Source organism: Poecile atricapillus, chromosome 2 (assembly GCF_030490865.1).
Source record: "Poecile atricapillus isolate bPoeAtr1 chromosome 2, bPoeAtr1.hap1, whole genome shotgun sequence".
Lineage (NCBI taxonomy): Eukaryota > Metazoa > Chordata > Aves > Passeriformes > Paridae > Poecile > Poecile atricapillus.
Window position 1 is genome coordinate 110,150,228 of NC_081250.1, and position 26,475 is coordinate 110,176,702.

At 36.7% G+C, this 26,475-nt stretch overlaps 1 protein-coding gene across 1 annotated transcript; it reads left to right on the top strand.

The window, feature by feature from the left end:
- The first annotated feature begins 1,051 nt into the window (after positions 1-1,051).
- Positions 1,052-22,146, top strand: LOC131575541 (desmoglein-1-like). The gene is made up of 16 exons (XM_058831132.1): positions 1,052-1,099; positions 7,816-7,851; positions 8,223-8,351; positions 9,016-9,171; positions 9,306-9,453; positions 10,350-10,513; positions 10,763-10,897; positions 11,519-11,704; positions 11,875-12,134; positions 13,105-13,247; positions 13,392-13,610; positions 14,782-15,264; positions 17,382-17,530; positions 18,023-18,083; positions 19,494-19,702; positions 21,175-22,146. The coding sequence occupies exons 1-16, from the start codon at positions 1,052-1,054 to the stop codon at positions 22,144-22,146; spliced, it is 3,498 nt and encodes a 1,165-aa protein (XP_058687115.1).
- The last annotated feature ends 4,329 nt before the right edge of the window (positions 22,147-26,475 follow it).

The following is a 26,475-nucleotide window of genomic DNA, read 5'->3' on the forward strand; positions in this document are numbered from 1 at the left end:
GCTTCAGTCACAGAGCAGAAGGCCACTCTAACTTTTCCTGGTCCATTAAGGGGTGGTTCAGGTGTCCCAAAGACACAAGGAGGCACTTAACAATGTTTGTGCTGCAGAACAGACAGCAAAGTGGGGAATCTTCTCTGGTTTCTTTGTCCCCCACGCAAATGTGCTCTTGCCATCAGCAACGAGGCCAGAAGAGAGCTGTGCAGCACATCTCTCTCCTCCACTACCTGCTGTTTTTGAGCAGCTCTCCAGTTTCTCTAACACTCTCCCTTTCCACTGTGTCAGCTAGAGCACAGCCCATTGGAAGGGACAGGTATGGCATGAGGAGGCTTTGCAGTTGGTAAAGGGAGAAAATCTTCCTCTGCTTCAGATAGTCTTGCAGCCCCATGAATAAAGCACTATTTTTTCTCCAAAATTAATATGATACTTCTTAAGTGACAGCACTATTCTGCTCTGAGTGCTTCATTTTTGCAAACAATGTGCATGGAACTCACTCCTTTGTGCCTGGAAGTAAACAAATGGACTTCTAATTTAAATCAATAATTTTTTTAAGTCCGTACTCTTTATGGTAATATTCATTAAGTTCTTCTGCTATACAGGCTGCAAAGAGAAAACTGGAATTTGAATTGCATTCAAAGCAATGATAAGTTATGATTTTAATGATTCCTTATGTTGTGAGTAATTTTTAAATCACCCGGTATCTTCTCAGCAAAGCTTGCCTTCTGTGTTTAAAACGTACCTTTTTGTATCCAACAAAGGGTTTCAGTGCAATAAGAATTAAGGTGTGTCTCTTAGCTTTTACCTGCAAGCAATAATGATGTTGTCAAGCGTTTCAGGTGAGACCAGCCCAGGATTTTGGGGTGGGGAAAGACACTCTGTTATACAGCATCTTCAGTTCTTCCCTCAGAGGGAGGCAGAGACACCTTGAAGGGCTGAGTATAAGGACATATACGGAGTGTCTTTTTAAATAGTCACCAGAGCTGGGGGGGGAGGGGAACAGGAACAGGCTGGTAACCATAACTCAGTTGGACTTGTTTCTGAGAAGTCAGATGCCATGGATTGGCTCCCTCACCGAACGGCTGCTTTTCTGTTCCTTTTGTTGGTAAGTCGGATTTTAAAACGATATCTGTAAACTCTGTGACTACGCCAGTTTCATCTTCCTCAGCAGAACATAACATTCTACAACGTATACTATTCCCCAAAAATATCTTGTGACATTTACCATAAAAACCAAAGATCTGCTCATTTTAAACAGCACTTCTGAACATTCTATAGAATTAAATTACTTTTTCATTAAATACTGACAAATATTTCTTTCTAGACTTTTGGCGATCTGTTGATGTTCAAGATGTGACTTTCTATGTTTACTGCATGATTTTTCAGGCAAATATTTTCTGTGGCTGCTACTTAAAGATCACAGTTATTAATAAAATGTTTATAATTATAAAAATTTTAATGGTTGAATATAATTTGGTTCTATGTCTTTACTTTTTTATCAGTTGGGGAAATACCGACTCCTAAAAAATTCAGATCTCTTTTTTCTAAAATTATTAGCAAGATCACTTCAGAGCTGACAAAATCCTACAGCTGTATTCAAGAGAGAAAAAAATGACAAAATTTAGAGATCTCAATTAAATAAAAGTCAAGACTTGGCCTATTATTTCTCATTGCAAAGGATTCCTGTGTTGCTGCGCACTAGTGTCTGAGCCGCCATGTGCTGAGCAAGTGAATTCATGATGAAAGTGTTGCTCTTTGGTTTTGTTTTTCTCACTGGAAAAGGCAAGTTGTGGCTACGGTCAAGTGGAATAGTTGTTCAGTGTGTTCATCAAGGCATGGAAATAATCCAGAAGGGACTTAAAAAGGCTACGGGTGCCCTACTGTTCCTGCAATCTGATTTTTGTGTGGATTAATTTTACTCATCTGTGCTGACCTCTTGAAATTCGGTAGAGGTTTAAGGCCCTGATGATTGAGAAGAGCAGGATTTCTACTATAGTTATGTCCTGTGGTTTTCATGCAACTTTACATTTTACACAGTGTATTACTATGCTTAAATGTTCGTTAACTTCTCATTACCGTCTTCTCCAGAAATGCTATAGTTTGAGAAAAAGTTTGTGTTATAGACTAAGAAATTCTAAAACCATTAAGAAAATACAATCCATTAATTTTATGTGACAGCTCTTCAATCAGTAAAGTAGAACTAATTAACGCAGAGCAGCTGCCAAGCAAACAAGGGCAAAACTTGGCAAAAGCAAGTTATGGTTCGGATAAGTTTCTGCTTGTTCAAGGCAGCAGAGAGGTGTCTGAGACAGGCCTGTTGCACATCACACTAACACTTCTGGATTTTCATGAAGCACTAGTGACTATTCATTTTAATCAGTTACCTGGTGATGCACACTCCCAGTGTGTCCAAGTTCAAAAAGCTTGACTGTTTTATGTCTAAGATCTGCCCATTCAAAAGACATTTTGCTGCTTTACTTCTCTCAGCATGTGGAGCCATTTTCATTCTTTCAGTATATTGTTGTTAAAATTGTGAGTGATGGAGGGTAGGTGTTGGGTCAGAAAAAAAGAGCGATTCTGAAAAATGCTGTTGTGTTTTGAGGACTAACAAATACTCGATCTTTTACTACCCAGAGGAAACCTTTGTTCTTGTTATGTGTTCTTCTGCCCAGCAATGCTCATGATGGCCTCTACAGCTTAATAGCATCTTTCAATGCCTAATAGAAAGATGGCAGACAAACTGTCAAGATCAAATAATTTATAAATTTATGTGTCCAGTTTTAGTGTATTCTGGATACAGAATAAAGAATTTTGGCTTTCAGCTTAATTAATCATCCATGAAAATCACCTGTCTGAATGGTGTGTCAGGTTAGTATATTGTTAACAAGTTGCATCAAATAAAATCACCATGGAGTTATACATATTTTACTACACTCCTGCAGTTTCAAAAAAAAAGAGAAAACTTTCCAGGTCTGAAACAAATAATTTTCTTTATGGATTTCACCATTGGTGGGACTGATTCTGCAACCCCTGCTCATGTGACTTCAAAGCCATTATTCTCATGAGTAAGGGAGTTCTGTTTGTGATACTAGCACAGACACGTTTTATGGAAATAACCTGTTTGATCAGGTATGACTCTTCTCCTGCCAGCTATCATATGACAGCCAATAATTTTAAATTCACCACATCTCTTATGCACTTTTGTCTGGATACATTTTCCCATGTGTTATCTAGGCTTATTTTCCACCCCCCTCCCCCCCCACTCCTGTTGTTAGGCTATGGTTACACATCCTACTCATAACTTGATTGCACATAAAAATAGTCAAAAGCTAAATCCTCTCCTTGTATATTCATATGAAACATCTGCCAGGATTGAATAAGGAACCTGCAGGTTCTTCTGCCAGATAAATTTGTTGTAGAAAGAGAAACTAAAGCAATTCCACATCCAGGAATTATCACCTAAGATTAGGTACTTAAACCTGCAGTTTTACATTCCTAGGTAAAATGGCTGTTAAGCAAACATGCATTTGCAGAGAGAACACTCTCAGTCATATCAGAATTCAGGTTTTATTGAGGGCACTTAGCATGACTAATTTGAAAAACTCAAATTTTAATGATAATGGCATACATCCTATATTGAAATTACTTTTCTGTTCATTTTTCTAATGATTAAGCTCAGTTACTCTATAGAAATGTATTGTATCTCCATACAATATAAGATACAATAGCAGAACAGAAACAATCTCAGTGGAAACTTCCTCAAAGTGCTCAGTTCTTTGAATAAACTTATTTTAAAATAAATAAAACTTCAAAGTATATTATTCTACATGACATGAGCATTGTCATAATTCTTGGATTATTCCTGTCATGATTGTTGAAACAGTAATGGATTCTCCATCCTGGCTGCAATTCAAAGTATTGCTAACATAGGAAACACCTGACCTCTGAATTAGAAAACAAAATTCCAGAAAAATCTTTCCCTTTAAATTGGATGAAGTACATTCAAAAGTGACATATGAAAAGGTGAAGTGTAGAAAAAGAAAATCATGTTTCAATTAAAAAGTTATCAAATGGCATATTTTTAAAATATGAGGATTTGCCTTATATTTGAATTCTGCTTCTCATTATTTCATATGCACCGATGTATCATTTTTTTTAAAGAGATGCAGAATGAATAAAAGGGAAGGGTTCATTATTGCAACCCTTTTCTAGTCAGGGCTTTGGATGAGTAAGAAAGACGTAAAAGTCCCAAAACGCTGACAGTACCAGAGCTACCACAGCAGTCTGATGACTAACACAATACGTGTGAGTTCTCAGCACTCCTCCCATCCAGGCCAGCAACAATGCCACTGTTGACTTCAAAGACAGAGAAGAAGATCCCATATGAATAATGCTGGGAAGATGTTAAAGGCGTGTTCAGTCATTTAGATTTGAGTAGGTGGAGGAGGGAGGATTCCGTAATTACGTATGATATTGCTTGGTACTCAATTAATGATTAGTTAATTCTTGTTTGTAAATTGCTTTGAGGGCGCAAAGAATAATACACATCCTATGGGCCTAAATCTGTCCCCAGTTGCATCAGAATAAATGTAGAATAACTCCAGTATGTCTCTAAGGTGTCATTTTGGACACAGGGTCCAGGTATCATTACAATAAAAGACAAGCTTTCAGAGAGAACACTGTGCAAATGACAAAAACCATAAACTTGTTTCCTGCCTGCTTATCTCCCAACCTGAAACAGAAACACCTTGTGCAACCAGCCTCAAGATTCTCTGCAGCTTCCTTTTTTTCACTCTCTCAGAGACTAACAGGACAGCAAATCTTGGCATCATTCTGACCAGCTTGGCTACCCCAAGGTCCTCAGGACCCACACATTCCAGTGGCTCCTATTGCCTTAATTATTGTTTGTCCCCGTGTCTATGGAAAGTACTATACTTGAATAGTGGTTTAGAAGGGAATTTTTTTAACTACCTAGAAATTTGCTGGGGTTAGCTGCTAGGAGACAGAATTTATCTGCTGGAAATAGCACAAGAAATAAAAGGTTTGCATCACTGATAAATATTAGAAATAGATAACTGGGTTAGGGGAAGACTTCTAACTGCTGGTGACAGGGGAGAATCAGAAAGTATTAGTTGGGGAGGTGGAGGAGCCCCCCTCCCTCTGGATCATGTAGGATAAATGTAACTTCAGAATTGTTCAGTTTTATCTGGTGAAGATGACGTTTTTGTCTGATGCCTGCTTGCCCTCCTTCCTATACCACAGCCATAACTGAGAGACATAACAAGCACAGCCACCAAGTTCATTGGATCAGCCTTTTCAAATAGTGACATGAACTGCATTAAGGAACCTTATTCAATTCAAGAATTCAAAATCTTCCATTACCAACAAGTAGCAAAATGGTGTTTTCCTTAACTATCACAGGATAAGTATGAAAATATAGGGCCTGAATTTACAATCCTCAGCATCACCAATGGACAAATTTCTGATGTTCCCATTTCTGGTGCTCAAAAGCAAAAGATGAGACTCCAGTGTAAAACATGTATTTTTAACTACTTTACTACTTTACTTTTACTACTAAAACAGAACTCCCTGTAGGCTGGAATCAAGAGGATTATGAATACTCATGTCCTTAAGTAATAGAATTCTTTACAGGTATGAATATATTTTATTTCAGAAAAACTCATAATAGTTTTTCAGAGGATGAGAGTGATGTGGCTGGGTGTGTGGTATTAGTCTCGGTTAAGTAAAAGGATAGGCCACAGGATGCAGACAGCAGACAAGATTCACTAAAGTTGCACTGGGAGGTACATGCCCATACTTTGCCGGGTCAAGACAATTGTTTGCATGCCAGAAGGGATTTCAGCCTAAGGGTGGAGAGGATATCATTGTGCTCACCAAAGCAGGTGGGACAGACTGATAAGAGACATTCAATTAGTGTTATCTCTGGTGGACCTCATCACTCAGGTTCTCTAGTGACCGTATAGTCTGTCCTCCCTTTGACTTTTCCATGTCCCCCCGAGCTCCAAGGGGGGTTATAAAAGAGCAGGACTGAGCTCCCACTGGGGTGAACAAACTTTGCTGTTCACATGGAGTCTGATATTGTCCCTTCTCTGAGATGAGGAAGGGAACGGCTGCATGTGAATTTGAACCCTACTACTGAAGCTGAAGATTTAAACAGTCATGAACTCAACATAAGTTAAAAGATGTGTTGATGTATCTAGCACAACATGAATATATTGTAGTGATTTTTCCTGTGGAGTACTTTTCTTAATCATTTATGTCAACAGCTTGCTCAAACAAGCAAGGAAAAAAATCCTTACGCTAGTAAACAGTCAAAAAAATTCAAGCTATATTCACATCAAATGGGCAGATCCACAGTTTAAACTCCTTCATTGAGAAGCAGATTAAGGCATCCATTATAGGCCAAGGTCTCAAAGAATGTTTTGGGCAAAAACAGATAATTTGAAACATTGTTTTGTAAATGACAGATGGTGAACTTTTGCAGCATAAAGGCAAATGGGGAAAAGAGAGAGAGAGGAAAGAGGGTCAAGCTGTTGCATGTAAGAAGTTGTCTTAACATGAAGTAAGTGGAAAAAATTCTGTGTCCGTGTTCCAGTCTTGCCAGTACAATGCAATAAATTTGAAGTGAGGAAAGTCCCATGATGTAATGTAGGATAAAAGATTGTCACAGATTTTATCCAAGTATAACTGACATAAAACTCCACAGATAAAACATATCAGACAAAAACAAACAAAGGAACAAAACAAAAAGCTATGGGAAATTATAAGGAAGTTAAATACTCATAACTGCAGCTGTTAACATTTGTTGAGAAAAGAGAAACACTGACATAATTTTTGAGTCACCTGGATATTTTGTCTCTTCCAATGATGAATGAAACAAACATCCAGTCCTGCAAATCCCACATTCTTCACCCTATTGTCTGAAGACAGCAGAAGCAGATCCTAAACTTGAAAGAGATGCTCTGTAGCAAGTACATTCACCAAGCAAACTCAATTTTCACACCTTATTTAGGAATAAAGTTAAACTGTGCCTTCTTCTAAATTGTGCTAATCAAGAAATTGTGGCTCCTCTCATTTAAATGTTAGTTTTAAAGTAATTATATACTGCATCTGATCCTGCTACCTTTGTTTACTTAAGATTAGTTGCATAGCTGGGTCTCAAATCAAAACCTACTCTGCTCCAGGGAAATCTGCCTGAAAACTACGGGTGGGTTTTCATCTCACATTGAATCTCTTCAATCTCACCGGGAAGTTCCAAAAAAGCATTTTCATTCTTTTTGGTTAAATTACACCATTAAATTACACCATTAAATTACACCATTAAATTACACCACTTCAGGCTTATTTCTGACTTTGTAAAGAAGAAAAAAAAAATATGAAAAAAAAAAATTATTTAGGATAAATACTTTTCTAGTTTCCTAGAGAGTTTGGTAACAACTCTTGTAACCGCTTCTTTCTTCAGTTGCAGTGTTAAAAATCTGTGTGAAAGCTTAATTTTGAGGAAGATATAGCTTGGAAATTGCTCCGGCATAGCCATTCAAATTCAATGTTCTATCTTGGAAGACAGAATAGATTTTGAAGGTTTTAACTGTCAAGGAATTCAAGTGCTGGATATAGAAAAAAATTAATTTCACAAACTCATTTGTGGAAATCTTGCAGCTGGATATTTCAAGCCTATTGCAATAGGCTTGAAAAAAGTACTGCTCCAGGCCTGCAGTATAGCCGTATCTTGCAGCTGGGTTTTGCTTGCTACATTTTGCCTTGCATTTTTACATGCCAATTTTTTTATTGTTCTTGCAGGTACTCTTGGATTTCAGCACAGGATTTCATGTAGAGGTAATATATATTTCTTTAGAAACTTGTTTTCTGATTAAATGAAATGTAACAAATGAAAAAATTACATGGAAAATACTCAGCTAAGACACTTCTTAGCTTGAAGATTGAAAACATATTTAAATATTAAACAGCTGCAGGCAATAACCTGCTCACCCTCTCAAGAGAAATTCACCTAAATCTAAATTAATATCTCATACAAATGAGTAATTTTATAATAAACATATGCAGTCATAGAATTTGGAACTCACAGACATTCAAAAAAGCAGATGGTCTACAAAAATCTCTTTTCGCCTTATTGTTGGAAATTATAATCGTCTGTATTTTTTTTTAAATGGATTGAGATAATAAGATACTGGAACTTTTTGTTAAAGGTAAAAGAATGGGATGAAAATGGAATGGCAAGATGGAAAACCTTTAGAAGACAAAAACGTGAATGGATCAAATTTGCTGCAGCTTGTAGAGAAGGAGAAGATAATTCCAAGAGGAATCCAATTGCCAGAGTAAGTAGAAAGAAAAACACAGATATTCCCTGGCAAGGAAGTTTTCCCAAAGACAGGCTGATAAAAGCAGAAAGATTTAAAAATAGGTATGCTTAGAGTAGTCAAAGCAAGGAATGTAGAATAACAAAAAAATGATGCAACATTCCCAACTCTGCTGAGGCAGTCTCACAAGGTGAACCCATGTGGCTGCTGAGAAGTGACCAGAACATTGTCATGAGCCTACGTTCCAGGCAGCTCCAACCAGTGCTTATGTTTTAGATCATGACATTTTTCTTCTCTCTCCCTCATCCCGAGAAACCTCTGAGCAGAAGTTCAAAGATTTTACATGACCTGCAGGAAACAGAAAAAAATAAATACCTTCCTATTCTCTCACTATGACCATGCCTTTACTGAGGTCCAGCCACAGTGAACCCTTGGAGGTTTCTCTCTCCAACTCCTTGACAGATTTAAGAGAAGGCCTATCCAGTCCTTAAGAGGAGATGGATGACTAGGTTGACTCTTTGTAGAAGAGCTTTCCATTGATTCTGTCAACTGAACCTTGTAACAAGTGGTTGAGAAACTGAAGTTATATAGAATTTTTTACAGGAACTAAGAATAGGAGAAAAAACCCTGTATATGTCCTTGGTAAACTGGCATAAATTATTATTATTATTTGTTACTGTAGATCCGATCTGATTGTGAAGAAGACAATCCAATCACATACAGCATCTCTGGAGTTGGAATTGATCGTGCACCCTATGGAATATTCGTTGTTAACCCGAGAACAGGAGAAATTAATATAACATCAATAGTGGATAGGGAAGTAACACCAGTATTTGTTGTAAGTACTCCCCTTTTTCTTTTCCTTTATCCTGGATGGATCCAGGGTGGGGCAGACAACAAACTTGTTTATTTCAGATTGCTACTTTGCTTACTTAATTTCTGGATTTAAAACAAGTAAATCTCTTTATTTAGATACGTTGCTTTGCTAAACACTCAGTGACGGGTGTAGATTTGGAGCCACCTCTTGAACTTCGAGTCAGAGTCCTGGATATAAATGATAACCCTCCTGTATTTGCACAAACTGTATTTACCGGATCTGTTGAAGAGAGCAGCATGGACAGTAAGTAACTATGCTGTGCCTTTAACAGTACTACTAGTGAAGCTCGCAGAATACAGTTAATATTATAAACCAGGGGTGTTCTTTCTGCTTTTCTTAGGCAATCACATATCTTGGTCAGGGCGACTGCAGAGGAGGGAGCAGCAGATGCTTCTCCAAGTGCTATTTGAGCCAGGGCCTGGGCTAATTGCTATTAATTAAACAGCAATGCCTCCTTCTCCCTTTCCTCCCACACACGAATGCTGCATGTTCCAGTTTCTAACCATACCATCATGCAAATTCTTTCAGATGTGAAAATGTAAAATAAATAATTTCATTCCTTCTCATTAGAATAAAAAATATCATTGCACTTACTTCCTTTCAGGGTATGTAAAACACATTTTCCCCATTTTTCTCTTCCAAATATTTGTACTTTTGGTCTGTGTATTTATAATTGCAGCAGAGTATTACTAAACAATTCCATATTTAAACCATTAAAATGGTTCTTTTTACCAAAAGTGCAGCAATCAACATTAGACATGCAAATAGCACTGAGGCAATGGTGCCTAACACTAATTTTCTTCTTTCTAGAAATTCTCATTTAAAGCTGTGATTCTTATAATCTCTACAAGCTCAGTACTTATTGTATTTGCATATTTCCTATGGTGATTAAAGAAGTTCTGTGAAAGTCTGCATTATTCCTTCTGACTTTGATTTTTAATTCATTTAAAGTCATCAGCATTGTCAGAATCAGTACTACAAAACTAAACTTTTGGTTGTCTTTGTAAATGTCAAGGAATAGATAGCCTTCTGTCATTTTCATACACCATTATAGTATTGTGTGGGGGTTTTTTGGTTTGATTTTTTTTTTGTTTGTTTGTTTTGTGGGGTTTTTTAAATTATTATTTTTTTATTTTTAGACACATTGGTGATGAAAATCATTGCAACAGATGCAGATGAACCCAACCACTTGAATTCTAAAATTGCCTTCAAAATAGAGAGTCAGGAACCTTCTGGTCCCCCCATGTTCATTATGAATAAATATACAGGAGAACTCCATCTTGCAAATTATCTTGACAGAGAGGTAACATTTTCCCTTCCAAAGCTAAATAACATGATGTTGTAGTGTATATGTGCTATGAGAGCAAGAAAAACATAAAAGAGAGATAAAGGTTGTGGTTTTTACAAATATTAATGGAGAATTGCATGGTTTTGATGTGTCACAATAAAATGCCTAAGTCAAATTCCTGCATTAGGAAATAGTAGCAAGCATGAGTTATTTATAAGATGCACAGATGGTCTTCTAACATACTCATTTCTGTTTTTGTGACAGCAACATAGTAGCTACACTCTGGTTGTGAAGGCATCAGACCGGGATGGGGCTGCAGATGGAATATCATCCCTTTGTAGCTGCAACGTGAAAGTTATCGATGTTAATGACAACTTTCCAACTCTTGCTCAAAGCTCTGTAAGTTTCCAACAATAAAAGCAGCAACACTGATTTAAAACCCTGTTTAAAAGCCCTGTTGATAACAAAGCTCTTACTAACCCATAGAGAACTTTCACATTTACATGTTCCATGGCATTTATAGAGTTGTTCCCTTGAAGCATGCTCAAAATACAGTCGCTTGTGCAACAATTCTGAGAACATACACATAGATTATTTTTGTATTCAGATATGTCAATCCTGACACTGTCAGGACTGACTTCTTTGAATTCAGAGAAATTTTGTCATTCAGGTGTCCAGATTCCTGCAATATGGCCAGATTATATAGACTAACCCAATCCTTGGAAGACCATTTCTTACAGAAAGCACAAATGCTTTTCCTCTAAGATGCCTCTGATAACCTTGGAGGTGATACAGCTTTTCAAATCTGTAATCATAATCACAGTTTGCCCAGACCACGTTTTTTTATTAAATTGGCATGGACTGTGCTGAGAACATCCTTCAAAACAATCTCTGCAGACAGCTGTGTTTCCCTCACACACACACACACACACACACACACACACACACACATATATATATATATATATGTATATATGTATGTATATATGTTTGCTAATAGGTATTTATCTGTCATTTCAGTTTTCAGCAAGCATTTCAGAAAATTCACTCAGTTCAGAACTGCTACGAATACAAGCTCTGGATGCTGATGAAGAGTTTACAGACAATTGGTTAGCAGAGTTTTTCTTTATATCCGGTAATGAAGATAACTGTTTTGAAATTGTTACAGATCGAGCTACAAATCAAGGAATCCTTAGAGTAATTAAGGTATGGATAAATATTGTGATTCAGCTCTTGACTTAAAGTTTTAAGTAATTGTTAACATAATTAAACAGGCAGTAAAAACACTGTCACTCAACCAATTAAAATAAAAAATTCTTTTAAAATATTAAAGGATCTTTTATGTATGATCTAGTTCTCTGTGGTTTACCTTTTAGGAACTGGACTTTGAACATATCCGAAGTCACTCACTGATGATTGGCGTGAGGAATGTAGCTGCCTTCCACCACTCTGTTGCACATGAGTACCAAATATTTGGAACACCCCTCACAGTAGAAGTAAAAAATTTGATTGAACCACCAAGATTTCATCCATCTTCAGTTGTGTTTTCCCTGGCAGAAGGGGCAAGAGTGAATTATGTTGTAGGAACATACACAGCCATGGATGAGGACACTAGAACTATTGCAACTAATGTTGTGTAAGCTCTGCTCTGCTTTAAGTCCCTGGATGGAATAATTCTCTTGAGATTTCAATGGGATAAGGAATAGGTATTTTAAAGGATGCTTTAAAAAACAATGTTCATTGATTAGCAATAGAAAAATGGCAATAGAATAGTACTATATAGTATCATATATTATTATATATTATATAGTATTTTATATTCTATATTATTATAGGATAGTATATAGCCCATTTTTGTGCTATAATGGCTTTTCTTTCCTGACTACTTTCCTTAGACTTATGCACAAGATTAACAAAATATCATTTTTCTAACAGGCTGTAACTTAAATAGACTAGAATAGGTTGTGGGGCTTTTTTTTTCACTCAGCCTAAGAATGTTTTTTCTTGAAACATTTGCTGCAAGGAGGGAATTTGGTAGCAGCTCAAGAAAAGCAGGCAAAAAATCCCAATAATCATCAATATTATCCAATCAGAATAGAAGAGGTACCTGCTAGCTCATTCTCTAGTAAAACAAAAAATTTACACTTATTTCTCTTGAAATTAGCAATGATAACAGAGACCATAATTTGATTTTCAGTGTATGTAAATACAACCTATTTACAAATATTTGAAAAAAATTTCCTATAACACAGAAATGTGTCAGCATATACAACAGTAGAATGTTATAGGAAGAGCTGTGGATTTAACCATTGATATCAACAAGGGTTCTAGTAAAGGTTTACAGGATCCAGAAAAATTTTACTTTTAGACTATGATGCCACTTTCAAAATAAAATGGGCTTCTACACGTTTGCTTTATTCCTAATTACTTTTCTAGTCTACATCTTTTGGAGTCAACATGGATTTTGCTTGAACTAGATGAAATTACAATAGGATCTAAAATAGCCTAAAAGAATGCTCCAAAGTGCCAAATTTTACCTACAACATAAATATGTAATACATATATTCATAACATAATGCTGAGTATTTTTACTTCACCAAACACAGATATAGTATAGGACGTGATCCAGCTGCCTGGTTCAGAATCAACCAAAACACTGGTGAAATCACACTGAACAAAGTTATTAACCGGGATTCAGTCTACGTAGTCAATGGGCAGTATCAAGCAGAGGTTCTGGCTATCACCAGAGGTAAGTGATTAAGTTTTCTGAAATAAACTCTTTCTATTCCAGATTTTTGCTCAGTGTTTTTTCCTGTTTCTAGTTTTCCAACCCTAGCTGCATTATTTATAGTATCAATATTCCCTCTTGATCACAAACATCTTCTTTTTACAGGGGTTCCTCGATATACTGCTACTGGCACTGTTGTGCTTTCAATAGATGGCATCAATGCCAACTGCCCAACTATTAACACTGAAATGAGGAAAGTATGTATGCATTCCCCATCGGTGATTATCTCAGCAAAGCATAGGGATGGTAATCTCTATGCTACCCCCTTTACATTCAGCATACATGGTGAACCTCAGACTACATGGATTATCAGAAGAATAAATGGTAAATTAACCTACATTTTATAACAGAACAAATCATAGTAATAAGCTCTTATCTAAGATAACTGGTTAGGACATTATTTTATTAACAAACAAAACACTTATTAGAATCTATTCAAATCTCAGTTAAATATGAATCTAAGAAGTTACTCTGAATTTGAATACATGCATGCATACATATACATATATTAGAATATTTAAATCAGAATTAATACATGTGTTATATTTTAAGGGAAACTGAAAATTTACTGATAAAATTAGAGCAGCAAGACTGTACTTTGAGTATAACTATCACAAGAGCCTTTACTGGTCTAAATATAATGAAGTAAATCAAAATGAGTAATTTGATAGTTTTTTATTTTGGTGTTATCTAAAATATCCTAAGCATGTAAAAAATCTCAAATTTGTTTATTAGAGTATAAAGTTACCAGTTACTTTTTTTTTACTTTTTTTTACTTTTTTTACTTTTATGAGAAGCATATGAAAATGGCAAATTAAGATTACAACTTTTTTAATTTATTGTACCAGTTATACATACTTGTATTTTAAGGAAAATTTAGTCAGTGCCCAGTGAAGCTTTGCCAGTTTGACATGACGAAATAATGAATTAATGAAATCCCATGCATTACTAAATGACATAATTTGCATAACTTACTGTATACATAGAAGACTACATTAAATGGCAAGTATCACAATTGCAAGTATTCTTGAGTCTCCTACCTGTCCTAAACAGCTGCAAATATGCATTTTTAAATATTTTAAACCTACTGGAAAACTTTCTGAAAAATATATATGAGTTCCTTGAGAGAGGAAAAAGAAATGCATAAAACTTTCAACTTTTATCTTTACCATTGTGCAAATAAAATTCAGGAGAAGCAGCAGTGGGAATAAAAAATTTAATTTTCCCCTTTTGTATTTCTCAAGTTTAGAAGTGATAACTAGACTGATTTGGCTCAGGTTTTGCAAGAAAAAAAAAAGCATAGATGAGTATTATATGTTTCAGCTTTGAGTAAGTACTGTAGATGCATAAGTAATTGAAGTGCTTAAAAATGGAACATTTTGTTCCATTCTGTTCTATGAACGTAATATACAAGTAGTATAGATTTGTAGAACACTTACAGTCAATACCTTCATCCAAATACTTTTCTCTCTTTTTTTTTCTTTCCCCCTCCAAGATTCATCTGCGGAACTAGTGGGCCAGAACATAGACTTTTACCTTTATAGGATCTATGTGGTTGTAAGAGATAGCCAAGGCCGGCGCTGTGCTAGACCACACATAATTCCTGTGCAAGCTTGCCAGTGTGACAGTCGGAATTACTGCACCAGTGGGGCCACAAGAATTATCATCATCGGTGGTGGTGGCAGCTCTGGTGGTGGCACTACTGGTGATGGTGGTGGTACTGGTGGAGGAGGCAGGGAAGACGGAGGACAACAAGGTGGTAATGATTATGACGAGTTTAGACCTGGAGGAGATTTTGAGGACCACACAGAGTGGCAGGGTTATACTGATGGCTACGATGGAGGTGAGGATGGATATACTTCCTCCATTGATGACGGCTACACTGGAAATGAAAATTACGGCAGACAACTGGATTCAAATACCACCCTTAGTGGTGCTGCCATTGGCCTGATGTTTCTCGGTGGATTAATATTTGTTTGTAAGTATAAAAATATGAAAATAATTTTATTATTTTTTTTAAATAATGTAAATAGTGCATTTTTTAATTCTTCTAACACCTTTAACACCTTTTCAATTGGTTGTTAATCCATTGGTTTCTATTGGCCATTTGACAGAGAAAAAAATTGTCTTTTAAACAAAAAGAATTTCCATAAATTTTATGTTATACATACATACATTTTTCATTTAAAATTAAGCATTTCCTTTCTAAGACTTGTTATCCAATTCTTAGACAGAGCTGTCCTGTCACTTACATTTTGCAATTTGTACTTCCATTACATTACTAAAAGAAATGAGCAAGTATCAGCCCCAAGCTGCGTATCAAAGGATCTAAAGATCTAAGAAGATTCTTTTGAATTCAAAGCCAGATTTCAGTAGTAGAACAATAAATCACAGATTTTGAAACTTTTGGCTACTCCTTTAAACATTACATCTAATGCAAAAAAAAAAAAAAAAAAAAAAAAAAGTACCATTTATGATAACAGGATCAAAACAGAACATTAATTCATTTGTCCTAGCATTCATGAAGAATTATGAGCTTCATGGACTCAAGTTAGAATTTATGCAAGCAATTATTTCTCAGACTACCACAATCATAGGTCATCAACTTTCTTTCATGGCCTGGGCATCAAGTAATCAACATCTAAAATTCCCCATTGCAGAAATACTGGCTACAAAACCTGAGGCAATTGATTTTCCTTCTCCCTGATTTTTTGAGGAGTTTGGTTCGAGTTTTGATCTTTGTTTAGTAGACATCAACAAACACAAAATTTTGAAGCCTCAAAAGGCTGTTCAATTTGTAGTCCCCAGATGGTTCATCTTACAGGAGAGACTGTCTTTCTGCCTTTGGAAATCCCCCCTCATAGTCTGGAGTAAATACGCCCTTAGTCGTGCTGTACGAAGCAGCACTTTGTACATAGTATAGTCCTTTCCCCTTTTCATTTCTCTTTGATGTTCAAGTAATAAGAGGGCTGGAGTGACTCTTCTACAAAGACAGGCTGAAAGAGTTGGGACTGTTCAGCCTGGAGAAGGCTCCAAAGGAAACTTTAGGGCAGGTTTCCAGCGCCTGAAGAGGGCTTAGAAGAAAGCTCAAGTGGGACTTTTTACAAGAGCATGTAGTGACACAACAAGAAGCAATGGATTTAAATTGAAAGACAGTAGGTTTAGGAAGAAATTCTTTGCTGTGAGGGTGATGAGACAGAGACATATGTTACCCAGTGAAGTTGTGGATGTCCAATCCCTGGAAGTGTTTAAGTCTGGTTTGGATGGGTCTTTGAGCAGCCTGATAAGTGGAAAGTGTCCCATGGCAGAGGGGTCAAAACTAAATGGTATTTAAGATCTCTTCCAACCCAAGTCATTCTACGATTCTATGAATTAATATTTCATTGCCTTTCTAGAATAAGCAGTGTTTTTGATGTTGGCCATTACAAGCATTCTGCAATTTCCAGCACTGAGTTCTTTAAACAACTAAGCATAATACAGCTGTTTGGGAAACCTGACTCACTCTACATAAACATTTGGTGAAACTAGGGCTTGGAGTTTGCCCCTACTGCATTTTCAAATCAAGCATTATGTATATGTGAAAATTGCAACTGGAGCCTTAGTCAAAGATCACTGTAGTCAGGTGGATTCTCCACCAATTCTCATATGTCTATTATTACTGATGTGTATTTATTTTCAATTAAAATACTTGAAGAGAAAAATGTATGCTTATATATCAGGAAAGAATAACACTGTGTGCTATACATAGCAACACTGGTTCGGTTTGTTTTATTTTCATATGTATGCAACTCATATTGGTTCAGCTGAGATAGATCAAAGTCTCTTCCCAGATGTATAAGCATAAAGTTGGAGTAATAGCCCCACCCCTCTGTTCCTCTGCTATAACTAGAGGTACAAATTATTCTGAATTTCCAAATACATGCATCTCCATAAGCAGCTAATGATTCTGAAAGTCAGACTTAGAGGCTGCTTGGTTAGAAATATTTTAAAGGCATATTTTCAAAAGTTCATTAGTACCTGGCCTCTGGGGAGAGCAGCTGTTCCTGTGAGGAAGAGATATCCTAAATCCTTGTTTCTTATTCCTTTCCTGTTAAGTGATTCCAATTTTGATGTCAATGAGCGACTGTTGTGGCTGTGGACCTGGCGCTGCAGGTGGAGTTGGAACTGGATTTGAACCTGTACCTGAATGCACAGAAGGGGCAATTCATCCATGGGGAATAGAAGGTGCACAGCCTGAAGACAGGGTCAGTACATCCCATGTTTCTAAAACCAGAAGTAATTCATATTTAGAGTGAACCCTGAATTTGACTATAAATAGTGATAGTAACACTGTGTCATCTAAAACCAGTCAGGCATTGTCAGTAATTGCCAGGCAGATATGAAAGATGATTCTTAATTAGCATTCACTGATGGGGTTTATGTGTTTTAAGCAGTGGTCAGTTTGGCACAACAGTTTGGTGCCACTGTTCTTTCAAATAAGCATAATAACTAGCAAGCTTCTTCAGTGCAAGTTTAGGAGAAGGGAACACAAATCATCTTCACTGATCATTGTTCGTGTTGACAAGGAAAAAAACTTGTCTCTTTTTTTTTTGTTTGTTTGTTTGTTAATGGAGATGGTGATAATAACTATCATTAACAGTTTAGACTGCTAATTCCTTAACATAATTCACAAAGTCTAGGTCTTCATATGGCAATTTCAAGGTAATCATTCAAGGAGTCAAAATGTTGTTTTCCAGGATGTCTCGCACATTCTTGCCCCAACAACTGCTGCAGGAGGTGATTTTGGTGAACCTTCTGGTAAGCAGATCCTTAAATCTTCTATGTTATGCTGTCATAAAGCTGTCTTTCAGAACTTCATGCCTTCAGATTCATGGAGTCCTTTGGTTTCCCAGCTATATAACTCAGCTCTTTCAATCTCACATCTGCAGATATTAAAACTCATGCTGGTAGGACCTCCAGTATGAATAAAAAGTCTGGGGTTTGAGCTTTTGAGCTTTTTTTTTTAATTTCTGCAAACTACATTTATTTTGAAATATCTGCCAAGGCTTTCAAATCCCAGGCAATTTTTCTTAATCAGCACAGCTACTGAATGGAGAGCCTTTTCAAAACACCAGTTTTAGCAGAAATCAATCTTTAGCCAGAATAATATTTACTTTCATAACTTGGGTAAAATCTTTAGTTCTTCCCAGTTTCCTGCTTCCCACAAGGGAGGATGTCAAGTAGCTAATTACTGACGATTTGTGTGTTAACCTAGACAAGCTGATACATAACACAATAAATGTATTCTTCTGAGATAAAGTTCCTCCAGGAATCCAATGATCATAGAGAATAAACTCAGCTGCGCAGTGCCACTTTCTCCTTCTCCCCCATTCCTTACTTCAGAAGAGGAAGAAAAGATGCTGGCACAGATCTACTTGTACTAGCTTCTGACAGGAAGAAATGTTACTCTGCAAGACTTCTCTGCTATTTATTATACAAGAATGTTCTCAGATTTCTCATTTCATCAAAAATGAAAAAAATAGTTAATTTACCCTATGTTTCCCAATCAAACCATAGTCAAGACTACTGTATGCAATTCTTTTATTATAATATGTGCTGATCATTAGTAAAATTATTTCTTTGTTGTCATGTATTAAAAAATACAGCTAAGATAAAATCCTTTAAGTATTACTTTATAACCTATTTTAAAGACCATTTCCATTCTGGACTATAAACTGATGGTTATTATGATCCATTGTTGTTCTCCCCTAAAAAATCTCATTATTAGAAAACATAGAAGTAGTTACAAAACTCTTTATTTTCTAAATGTGTAAGGGACAAAATTTCAATGCCAATATGATCACAAATATGCATTTATGTATTTGCATAGATAAACATCTGATTTTCTAACACAAAGCCCATGACAGCATATATATACACTAGACAGAATAATCTTTCCAGCTGATAACAGAATAAATCACTGATTTTCTAAAACACATGTGTACATGCTGCCTAGCCTCAGGAATAAAATCAAGTGCTCAAGTGTCATTAATATGTATTTAATTATTACTGCAGTTTGAATGTTTGGTACCTGTGCATGTACCTGTGACTGAAATTGCTCTAAAATACCTCTAGAAAATCCATAGTGTCATTATAGCATTTGTAAAAACAACAATTTGTGTGTAAGGTTTTGCAGAGCACAGGAAGGACATCTTTTTCTGTTTTCAGATATATATAATAACACATATGGAGGAGGAGGAGTGGTAGCTTCTGGTGTTGAAGAAACTACAGGTGTTGGCTATGGCACTGGTACTGGCTACGGAACAGCTGGAGGAATTTCTGGAACAGGGGAAGCAAAAGGGTCAATTGGAGGAACCATAAAAGAGTATCGAGAAGGAGGAGTGAACATGGCCTTCCTAGACAACTATTTCTCTGAGGTAATTAGCTGCCACTCTTTGAGTTAGATCTGTCAGCATGCTTCCTGTTAGAGTCTCCTTCCCAGGTTACATGGTGGAAATCCAAATTAATTCCACTCAAATTGAAACTTCTATGATGTAAGAGTGCTGTGAGAGCAAAGCTGATCACACTGGTAGCAGTACTGTCTTTGAGCTGCTGCCATAGTAGATGGATTGTTCAACATCCTTTTCGTAAAACTGGTGGACACACTGCATGTAGGGGTAGGAAGCAATTAAATGATTTAAACTTCCTAAGTACCCACCAAATTTATGTATTTCCACCTTTCTCAGTGTATAAATTTATAATAACTTTTTGGAGTTGTTCACTCCTACTTCCTGTACAGCTTGTTTCATGAAGTAATTTTAATCCTTAAGAACTTTAAACATCAGTTTTTCCTTATTTTTATTGCCATTTCTGCTCCCTAAAAGACTTGTCAGCTACCAGGGACACTGATAATGTAGTTTTTCAATTTACAGCACCTTAATGAGCCTTTACATATGGGATTAAAAATGGTATGGAATTTACATGATTAATGGTTTCATGGGCTATATTTTTATTCATATGCATGAACTGTGAGGCATAAATGTTATAACTGCATGTCACCAAAATATCAATTAAGATATAAGGATTGCTATACTTCAAATACAAGGTTCAGCAGAGGAGAGAACAGAGCAGTCCTGACATCCTGAGCATGGATTTCTCCCTGACTGCAATCTTCCTGCCTATTTTTGTTAGGAAGTGGCCTGGACCACTACGTATTAATAGTTTGCCAGCCATAGGCTCCACATACTACTCTTGCTATCCTCCTGGACCACCTGAATCCTCAAACTCGCAGACTCTCCCTCCCAGGCCTCCCATTCCATCCTTTTCTGCTTCCTCCAACCCCACTTTGCACTCACTTTAAATTCTCCTCTTCCCTGCCTGATCTCCCTGCAGTGACCACACCAGGATCCCCAACACCATCCCCAGTTGGCGATTTCCTTCTTGCTCAAAATGGACTTCCCTCTGGACTCACCAAGTCTTCTCCCACTGTGGATAATCTTCCATCCCATCTCCTCTTTCCTGGTCTCTTCATTTCTCCCCTTGCCACCCTGCTTCACTCCTCTTTCTACCAGTTTGTTCAGACACCGCTGCTCAAAGAAGGCATCAGTTTGCTTGTCCTTTTTGCCCCATAGACAGAGCCATTGGTGACAGACCAAATTCAAGATGCTATGTGTTGGCAGAAACAAGAATAAAACACAGTAATATTGAAATAAACTTATTTCAAGGTTAAAAAACATTGAAGGTATAGTCTGTTCTGTTGATGTCCTGTTTTTCAAGTTAGCTGGGCCTTACTGTGGTTAGGGAAGCTTTACTGTGGTTTGAGAGCTCATGGTTAAAAACCTGACAAAATTCACTCTGTTCTTCTGTTCTATTTTTTTCTTCTTCATTTTTTTGTTTTTACAAACTCCAGAAAGCATTTGTGTATGCAGATGAAGATGAAGGTCGGCCGGCAAATGACTGCCTATTAATTTATGATCATGAAGGAGTAGGTACTCCTGTCGGCTCCGTGGGTTGCTGCAGCTTTATTGGAGAAGATACAGATGAAACATATTTGGATACATTAGGACCAAAATTTAAGACCCTAGCAGAGATCTGTCTAGGCAAAGAGATTGAACCTTTCCCTGATGTCAACCCACCCTGGCCAGGCATCAACATTTCCTTCCCCAGCCCTGAAAGTGATCTAAACCTGCCACCACCTGGCACCACCATCGTTGTCAATGGAAGTGCACCTATGCCTCCTCCAGCTGGCACTACGACGGTTGTTACTGAAAACACCTACACGTCTGGGACAACCATACAGCCCCCGAGGCCAATGCCGGATCCCTTGCTCCATGGCAACATGACGGTGACCGAGACCTACACCTCCGGCTCCCCCTCTCTTTGCGTTGACCCTCTGCGTGCATCCAATGTCGTCGTGACAGAGAGGGTTGTCGGGCCTGCGTCTGCCTCTGATTTGCGTGGCATGCTCGATATCCCCGATCTCACAGAGGGCTCCAACGTTATCGTCACGGAAAGAGTAATCGCGCCTAACTCCCGACTCCCGGCATCTCTGAGCATTCCTGATTTGGTAGATGGGTCAAATGTGGTAGTGACAGAAAGGGTGTTCAGGCCTGCCTCCGGCATGCCGGGCAGCCTAATAAATATTCCCTCAGAGTTATCCAATACCCACAACATGGTGGTCACAGAGAGAGTAGTGTCAGGGTCTGGGATGAGCAGCCTGGGAGCAACAAGCCTGGGAGGAGCAAATCTGGGGGGCCTGAGCAGCACAAGTCAGATGCTCAGTGCCGACTGTCATCTTGGCCAGGGAATGGGCACAGCATCTCCAGGCACCTCCCGGAGACGAGTGACAAAGTACAGCAGCATGCAGTACTCCAGTCAGTAAGGCCTCTGCTGGCAGCCCTTCCTGCTGAAATCGCCATTTACACCGACACTCATTAGCTGCCACCCATCAAGAATATTGTTATTATTTATAACTAAGAAATAGCGCTAAAATTTCAGGGATTCCTGCTTGTGTGAGGATCTCTGATGGGTGCCCCATTTTGAGGTCAAATGCAGGACCTTGTCAGTGAAGGGAAAATAGAAGTTAGCTTTAAATTTACTTCTTTCTCTCCACCTAGCACTGCAAGTGTATAAAGAGACTAGTATTTTTGGAGAGATATCTAATGACTGAGGAGTGCAGTGAGAGGGCATCCTTGCCTGCACACAGTACCAACATGAATTGATGTCTTTCAAAAGCATGTTAAAATACTGTGCAGCTGAGTGATCTCTCACAATAAGCAGATTTGTGTTAATAGGCTCTCACTGACAAAAGAGGAAAAGAATGTATTCAATAATTAGTCAACTCAAGACTAAATAAGCACTTTCAAACGCATCATTTTACTTTGCATGTAATTCAAGAAGCGCTACAAAACGGCACTTTCAACCATTTCTCCCACCACCAACCATAGTTATAAATAATAATTATATGAACATAGTGCACTTCCATTGCTATCTGAAGTTCTCAGTAAACAAACACCCTGACACAGCCTGCCATGCTGTTCCTGTCATGGTGAGGAGCGATCCATCGCAGCTGGTGCTGCCACGTTGACAGTCACCCAGGAAGATGTTGGCTTCATCCTTTCTCCATTGCCATTACAGCTTTGCTTAAATCTAAAAGGACTTCAGTGACAACAGGAATTCTTAGTCAGATTTTTTTGCCAAACTATGACTACCATTTAAATCACCAGTGTCAGGTTATATTAAAAGGGCTATAATATATTATGCCAATTCTTGTCTCAAATACTGATAAGACAAGAAAATCTTGGAAGCTTTGGGATGTGAGGAGGCAATATTGTATTACTGACACTGGTAGCTGAAGTCTTCCTGAAAAGAAAAAAAACACTTGGAAGCAATATAAATTTGCTAATAAGCAATGTGGAGAATTTTTATTTCATATGTCAATGTATTTTGCATTGATATTTTGAAAGTTTATTTGAATGTATTAACTGAAAAAGTCTTTATGAGTCTATAAACTTAATTAAATCTGGCTTTTATTTTCCCACAAAAACAGCTCTACTGGACTCTGTTATTCTAATAATACCTTAACATGTCTTAGAATGTGATCTGAAGGAAAAAAAATACTGAAATATATCTTCTATCTCATTTTACTTCTGTATCATATGTATAGTAACCATAGTGTACCCAATATTGCTTCAGTGTAAATAAAATAGAGTTATAGGGAGGACTAGCTTTTTTTGCTAGACCACCAAATCAGTAGTTTTCCCACAAATTTTGCTTCTTTGGCTTTGACAGATAGGTTATTGAAAAGTTTAAGAGTTGTCTGTGAACTCTATAAAATGGAAAAGAAACTCAGTTGTGTATCCAAACTTACATCAGTAGGGATGGATGACCGGTTTCTGAGCCTGATGCCAAGAAAGGCTTTTTAAAAGATGTTTTTGGAAATGCAGCTAGATCTGCTGTGAACAACAGCCTGCAGTGCCCCGAGTTAGTGCCACTGTCAGCATCAGTGATCCCCAGGAATCATGACCAAATCCAAGCCTACCTCCAGGAAAGGTCCCTTCCATATCTTCAGGTTTTTTTTCCATGGCAACTGAGCATGCCAGATGCTCTCCCAATAAAATCTGATGTACTGCTGGTTTTGCTTCTATCTGTAGGCTTGATCATCATAAGTATCAGTAAAATTGCATTGACTTCAAAGGGATTAGTCTTTCCTATAAATTATAAGTTATGTACCACCTGTAATTATGGTTCCTGGAACCATTCTTTAAAGAAGGAAAATAAGTACTAATATATGAAGCTATATCCTTTTGCATCTGGAGAATTTGTGCAAAAATTCACTAAAATGCTGACAAACTCCCTTTCATTTTTAATGTAAACCACCTGTTTACATTAAAAAAATATTTTAAACATATATTACTATCTGATATATAAAAAGCCTATGCAATACACCCAAACCCCACTAGACAATATTTTAATGTAAAAAATAAAATAAGCCTAGTGTAAATATTTCCATAATCATCTTAGGCAAATCAGAAATATTTTTCTGAATTGTGTTCAAAGTAATGAAAATAGTCTTCCACAGCACATGCCAAATTCCTTGAAAAGGAATGCTGTGTGAAGTATGAGTGTCTAAACCATGGTCTCTTGCATGTCTAGAAATAGGGGAAGAATGAATAGAATAAAATAGAGAAATAGAAAACTAATAGAGAAACAGAGAAAAAATGTTGTTTCAAAGGACAGATTTTGGTTATGTGGTGGTTGTCTACTTCTAGTACTATCTTTTACCAACTTTTATTATTAATTATTATAATACAAGTATTATGATACAGTATTACAATACAAATTGTAATACAATTTATTGAAATATTTTTAGCATCTTTTAATATTGGTTTCTCACAACATACAGCAATTGCATTATCTAGTGCACTTCTGAATATTAACACCTATTGCTGTGTAATTTTTACAAATTTCCTAAAAATTGTTTTCTCAGTGAATTGAGGATTCTTTTAGCAGTTACTACAAATTGTGGAAGAAAAAAATACATGTGAAAATGTAAACAAATACTTGGTTCATTAAAAATTCTGTTCAAATTCTTTTTCTAGCTTCATTGTTTAAAATATAGCACATAGTTTACTTCAGGACAGCAGACATTAGTTTGTTTCTTTTCTTCCAGTTGTAATTTAAAAGTCTGTTTGCTGTCTTACCTTTAATTGTTGTTTAATAATGAAGAAGGAATGGTTTTCAGGGAAGAAAAACAGTAGTGATATCAGTTCTACTCTAAGCCTTTCAAGAAAATTGCTCTTACTTAAAGTCAGCAGCATGCAATACCAAGTGCATGTCTTGCTTCATTTTTTTATTTTTTTTTAACTCGGGTTTATTTGGGAATAGGATCCTACAGCTTTAGACAGACTCTTTGAGACCTTGGCATGATGAGAAGTATACTGACATGGAAGAAAACAGAGCCACAAACTGAGGGCCTTGTTAGATTTCTGTCTTAGGAACACTGTCTCAATTTGAACTGCAAGTCTCAATACTTTTTACTCTGTCCTAATTCTTTGGTAATAAATAACACTTCTAAACTGTTGTGAGCAGCATCTACTATGCACAATAGGAAAAGGCCACACAATTTAAGCAACAATTAAAAAAAATTCTGCCATTTTGCTTGAATTAACATAACTGCATAATTCAAATGCTCCTCACTATTGAGTCACCAAATGCATCATTTTAATTTTATTTAAAATATAAGTATTATTACTATGGGCTTGTGTTTTCATAAATAAAAATATTAGAGATTTGTTTGTAATAATTTCTGAATGGCACTGAAAAAATACAATAAATGATCATTTGGAACATTATGTTTTACATAGAGTGGCTCAAGATTTTTATTTTTTTTTCCATTTATCAGTGGGAAATACAGTTTCCTTAAACTGATGGGGTTTTTTTCAGAAAAAATCTCAATCTTTCATGAAAAAAAAAACCAAAAAAAACCAAACAGATGTTGATTTAGAAAGTCAGGTCATTCCAAAACAAAATTATTTCATATGTTAAATTGACAAGAATACTTTATTTCAGATTGTCAAGCAGAAATGTGTGTCACATCTCACAAGAAGTTACAGTACAATTTCCTCAACCCATCATTCTCTGCATTGTTCTCTGTCTTTAGACAGCCTTTTCTGTGATACCCTTTTGTCCTGCAGCTCTGAAAATGTGCTTCAGAGGAGCTATAAATTAATGCTGGACTAAAAACCACAGAGAGAAGGAGAGCAGAAGTCTCTAAAAACCCAGTATTTGGGCAGCACAGGCATCACAGGTACATTCACTGCATACTGGTCAAAATGAGTTGAACTGAGGGAAGAGCACTTTGGTTCTAAAACGTCTTTGTAATGTTCCAGACCAGTGCTCATGATAATAATTATGGTTTGTACCGAGATATTTTCAAAAAGTTTTATCTGAACTCCATAAATTACTGCTTTTAAAAGAAGTATTATGTATTAAGCAAATATATAATCTGTGATTTTATTTTGCCATAACACTTTGAATTCTTTTTTCTACAGTTTCATACAGAATGATTATTGGCACTCACGCATATTTCAGATAATGATTTAAGTGTCTTTTCAGGAAGTCAGAAGAAAAAAATTGTCCATCTTCACATTTACAGCAACTTTGCTATCAGTCTGATGATACTACCAATTCCAATACAACAAAGATAATT

What these genes read in the sequence shown, in the direction of transcription:
- LOC131575541 (XM_058831132.1), top strand. Translation starts at nt 1,052, where the DNA reads ATGGATTGGCTCCCTCACCGAACGGCTGCTTTTCTGTTCCTTTTGTTG. An exon ending in AAGTAACACCAGTATTTGTT is followed by an intron (nt 9,172 to 9,305) that starts GTAAGTACTCCC and finishes CTCTTTATTTAG; the next exon opens with ATACGTTGCTTTGCTAAACA. An exon ending in GAATCCTTAGAGTAATTAAG is followed by an intron (nt 11,705 to 11,874) that starts GTATGGATAAAT and finishes TTTACCTTTTAG; the next exon opens with GAACTGGACTTTGAACATAT.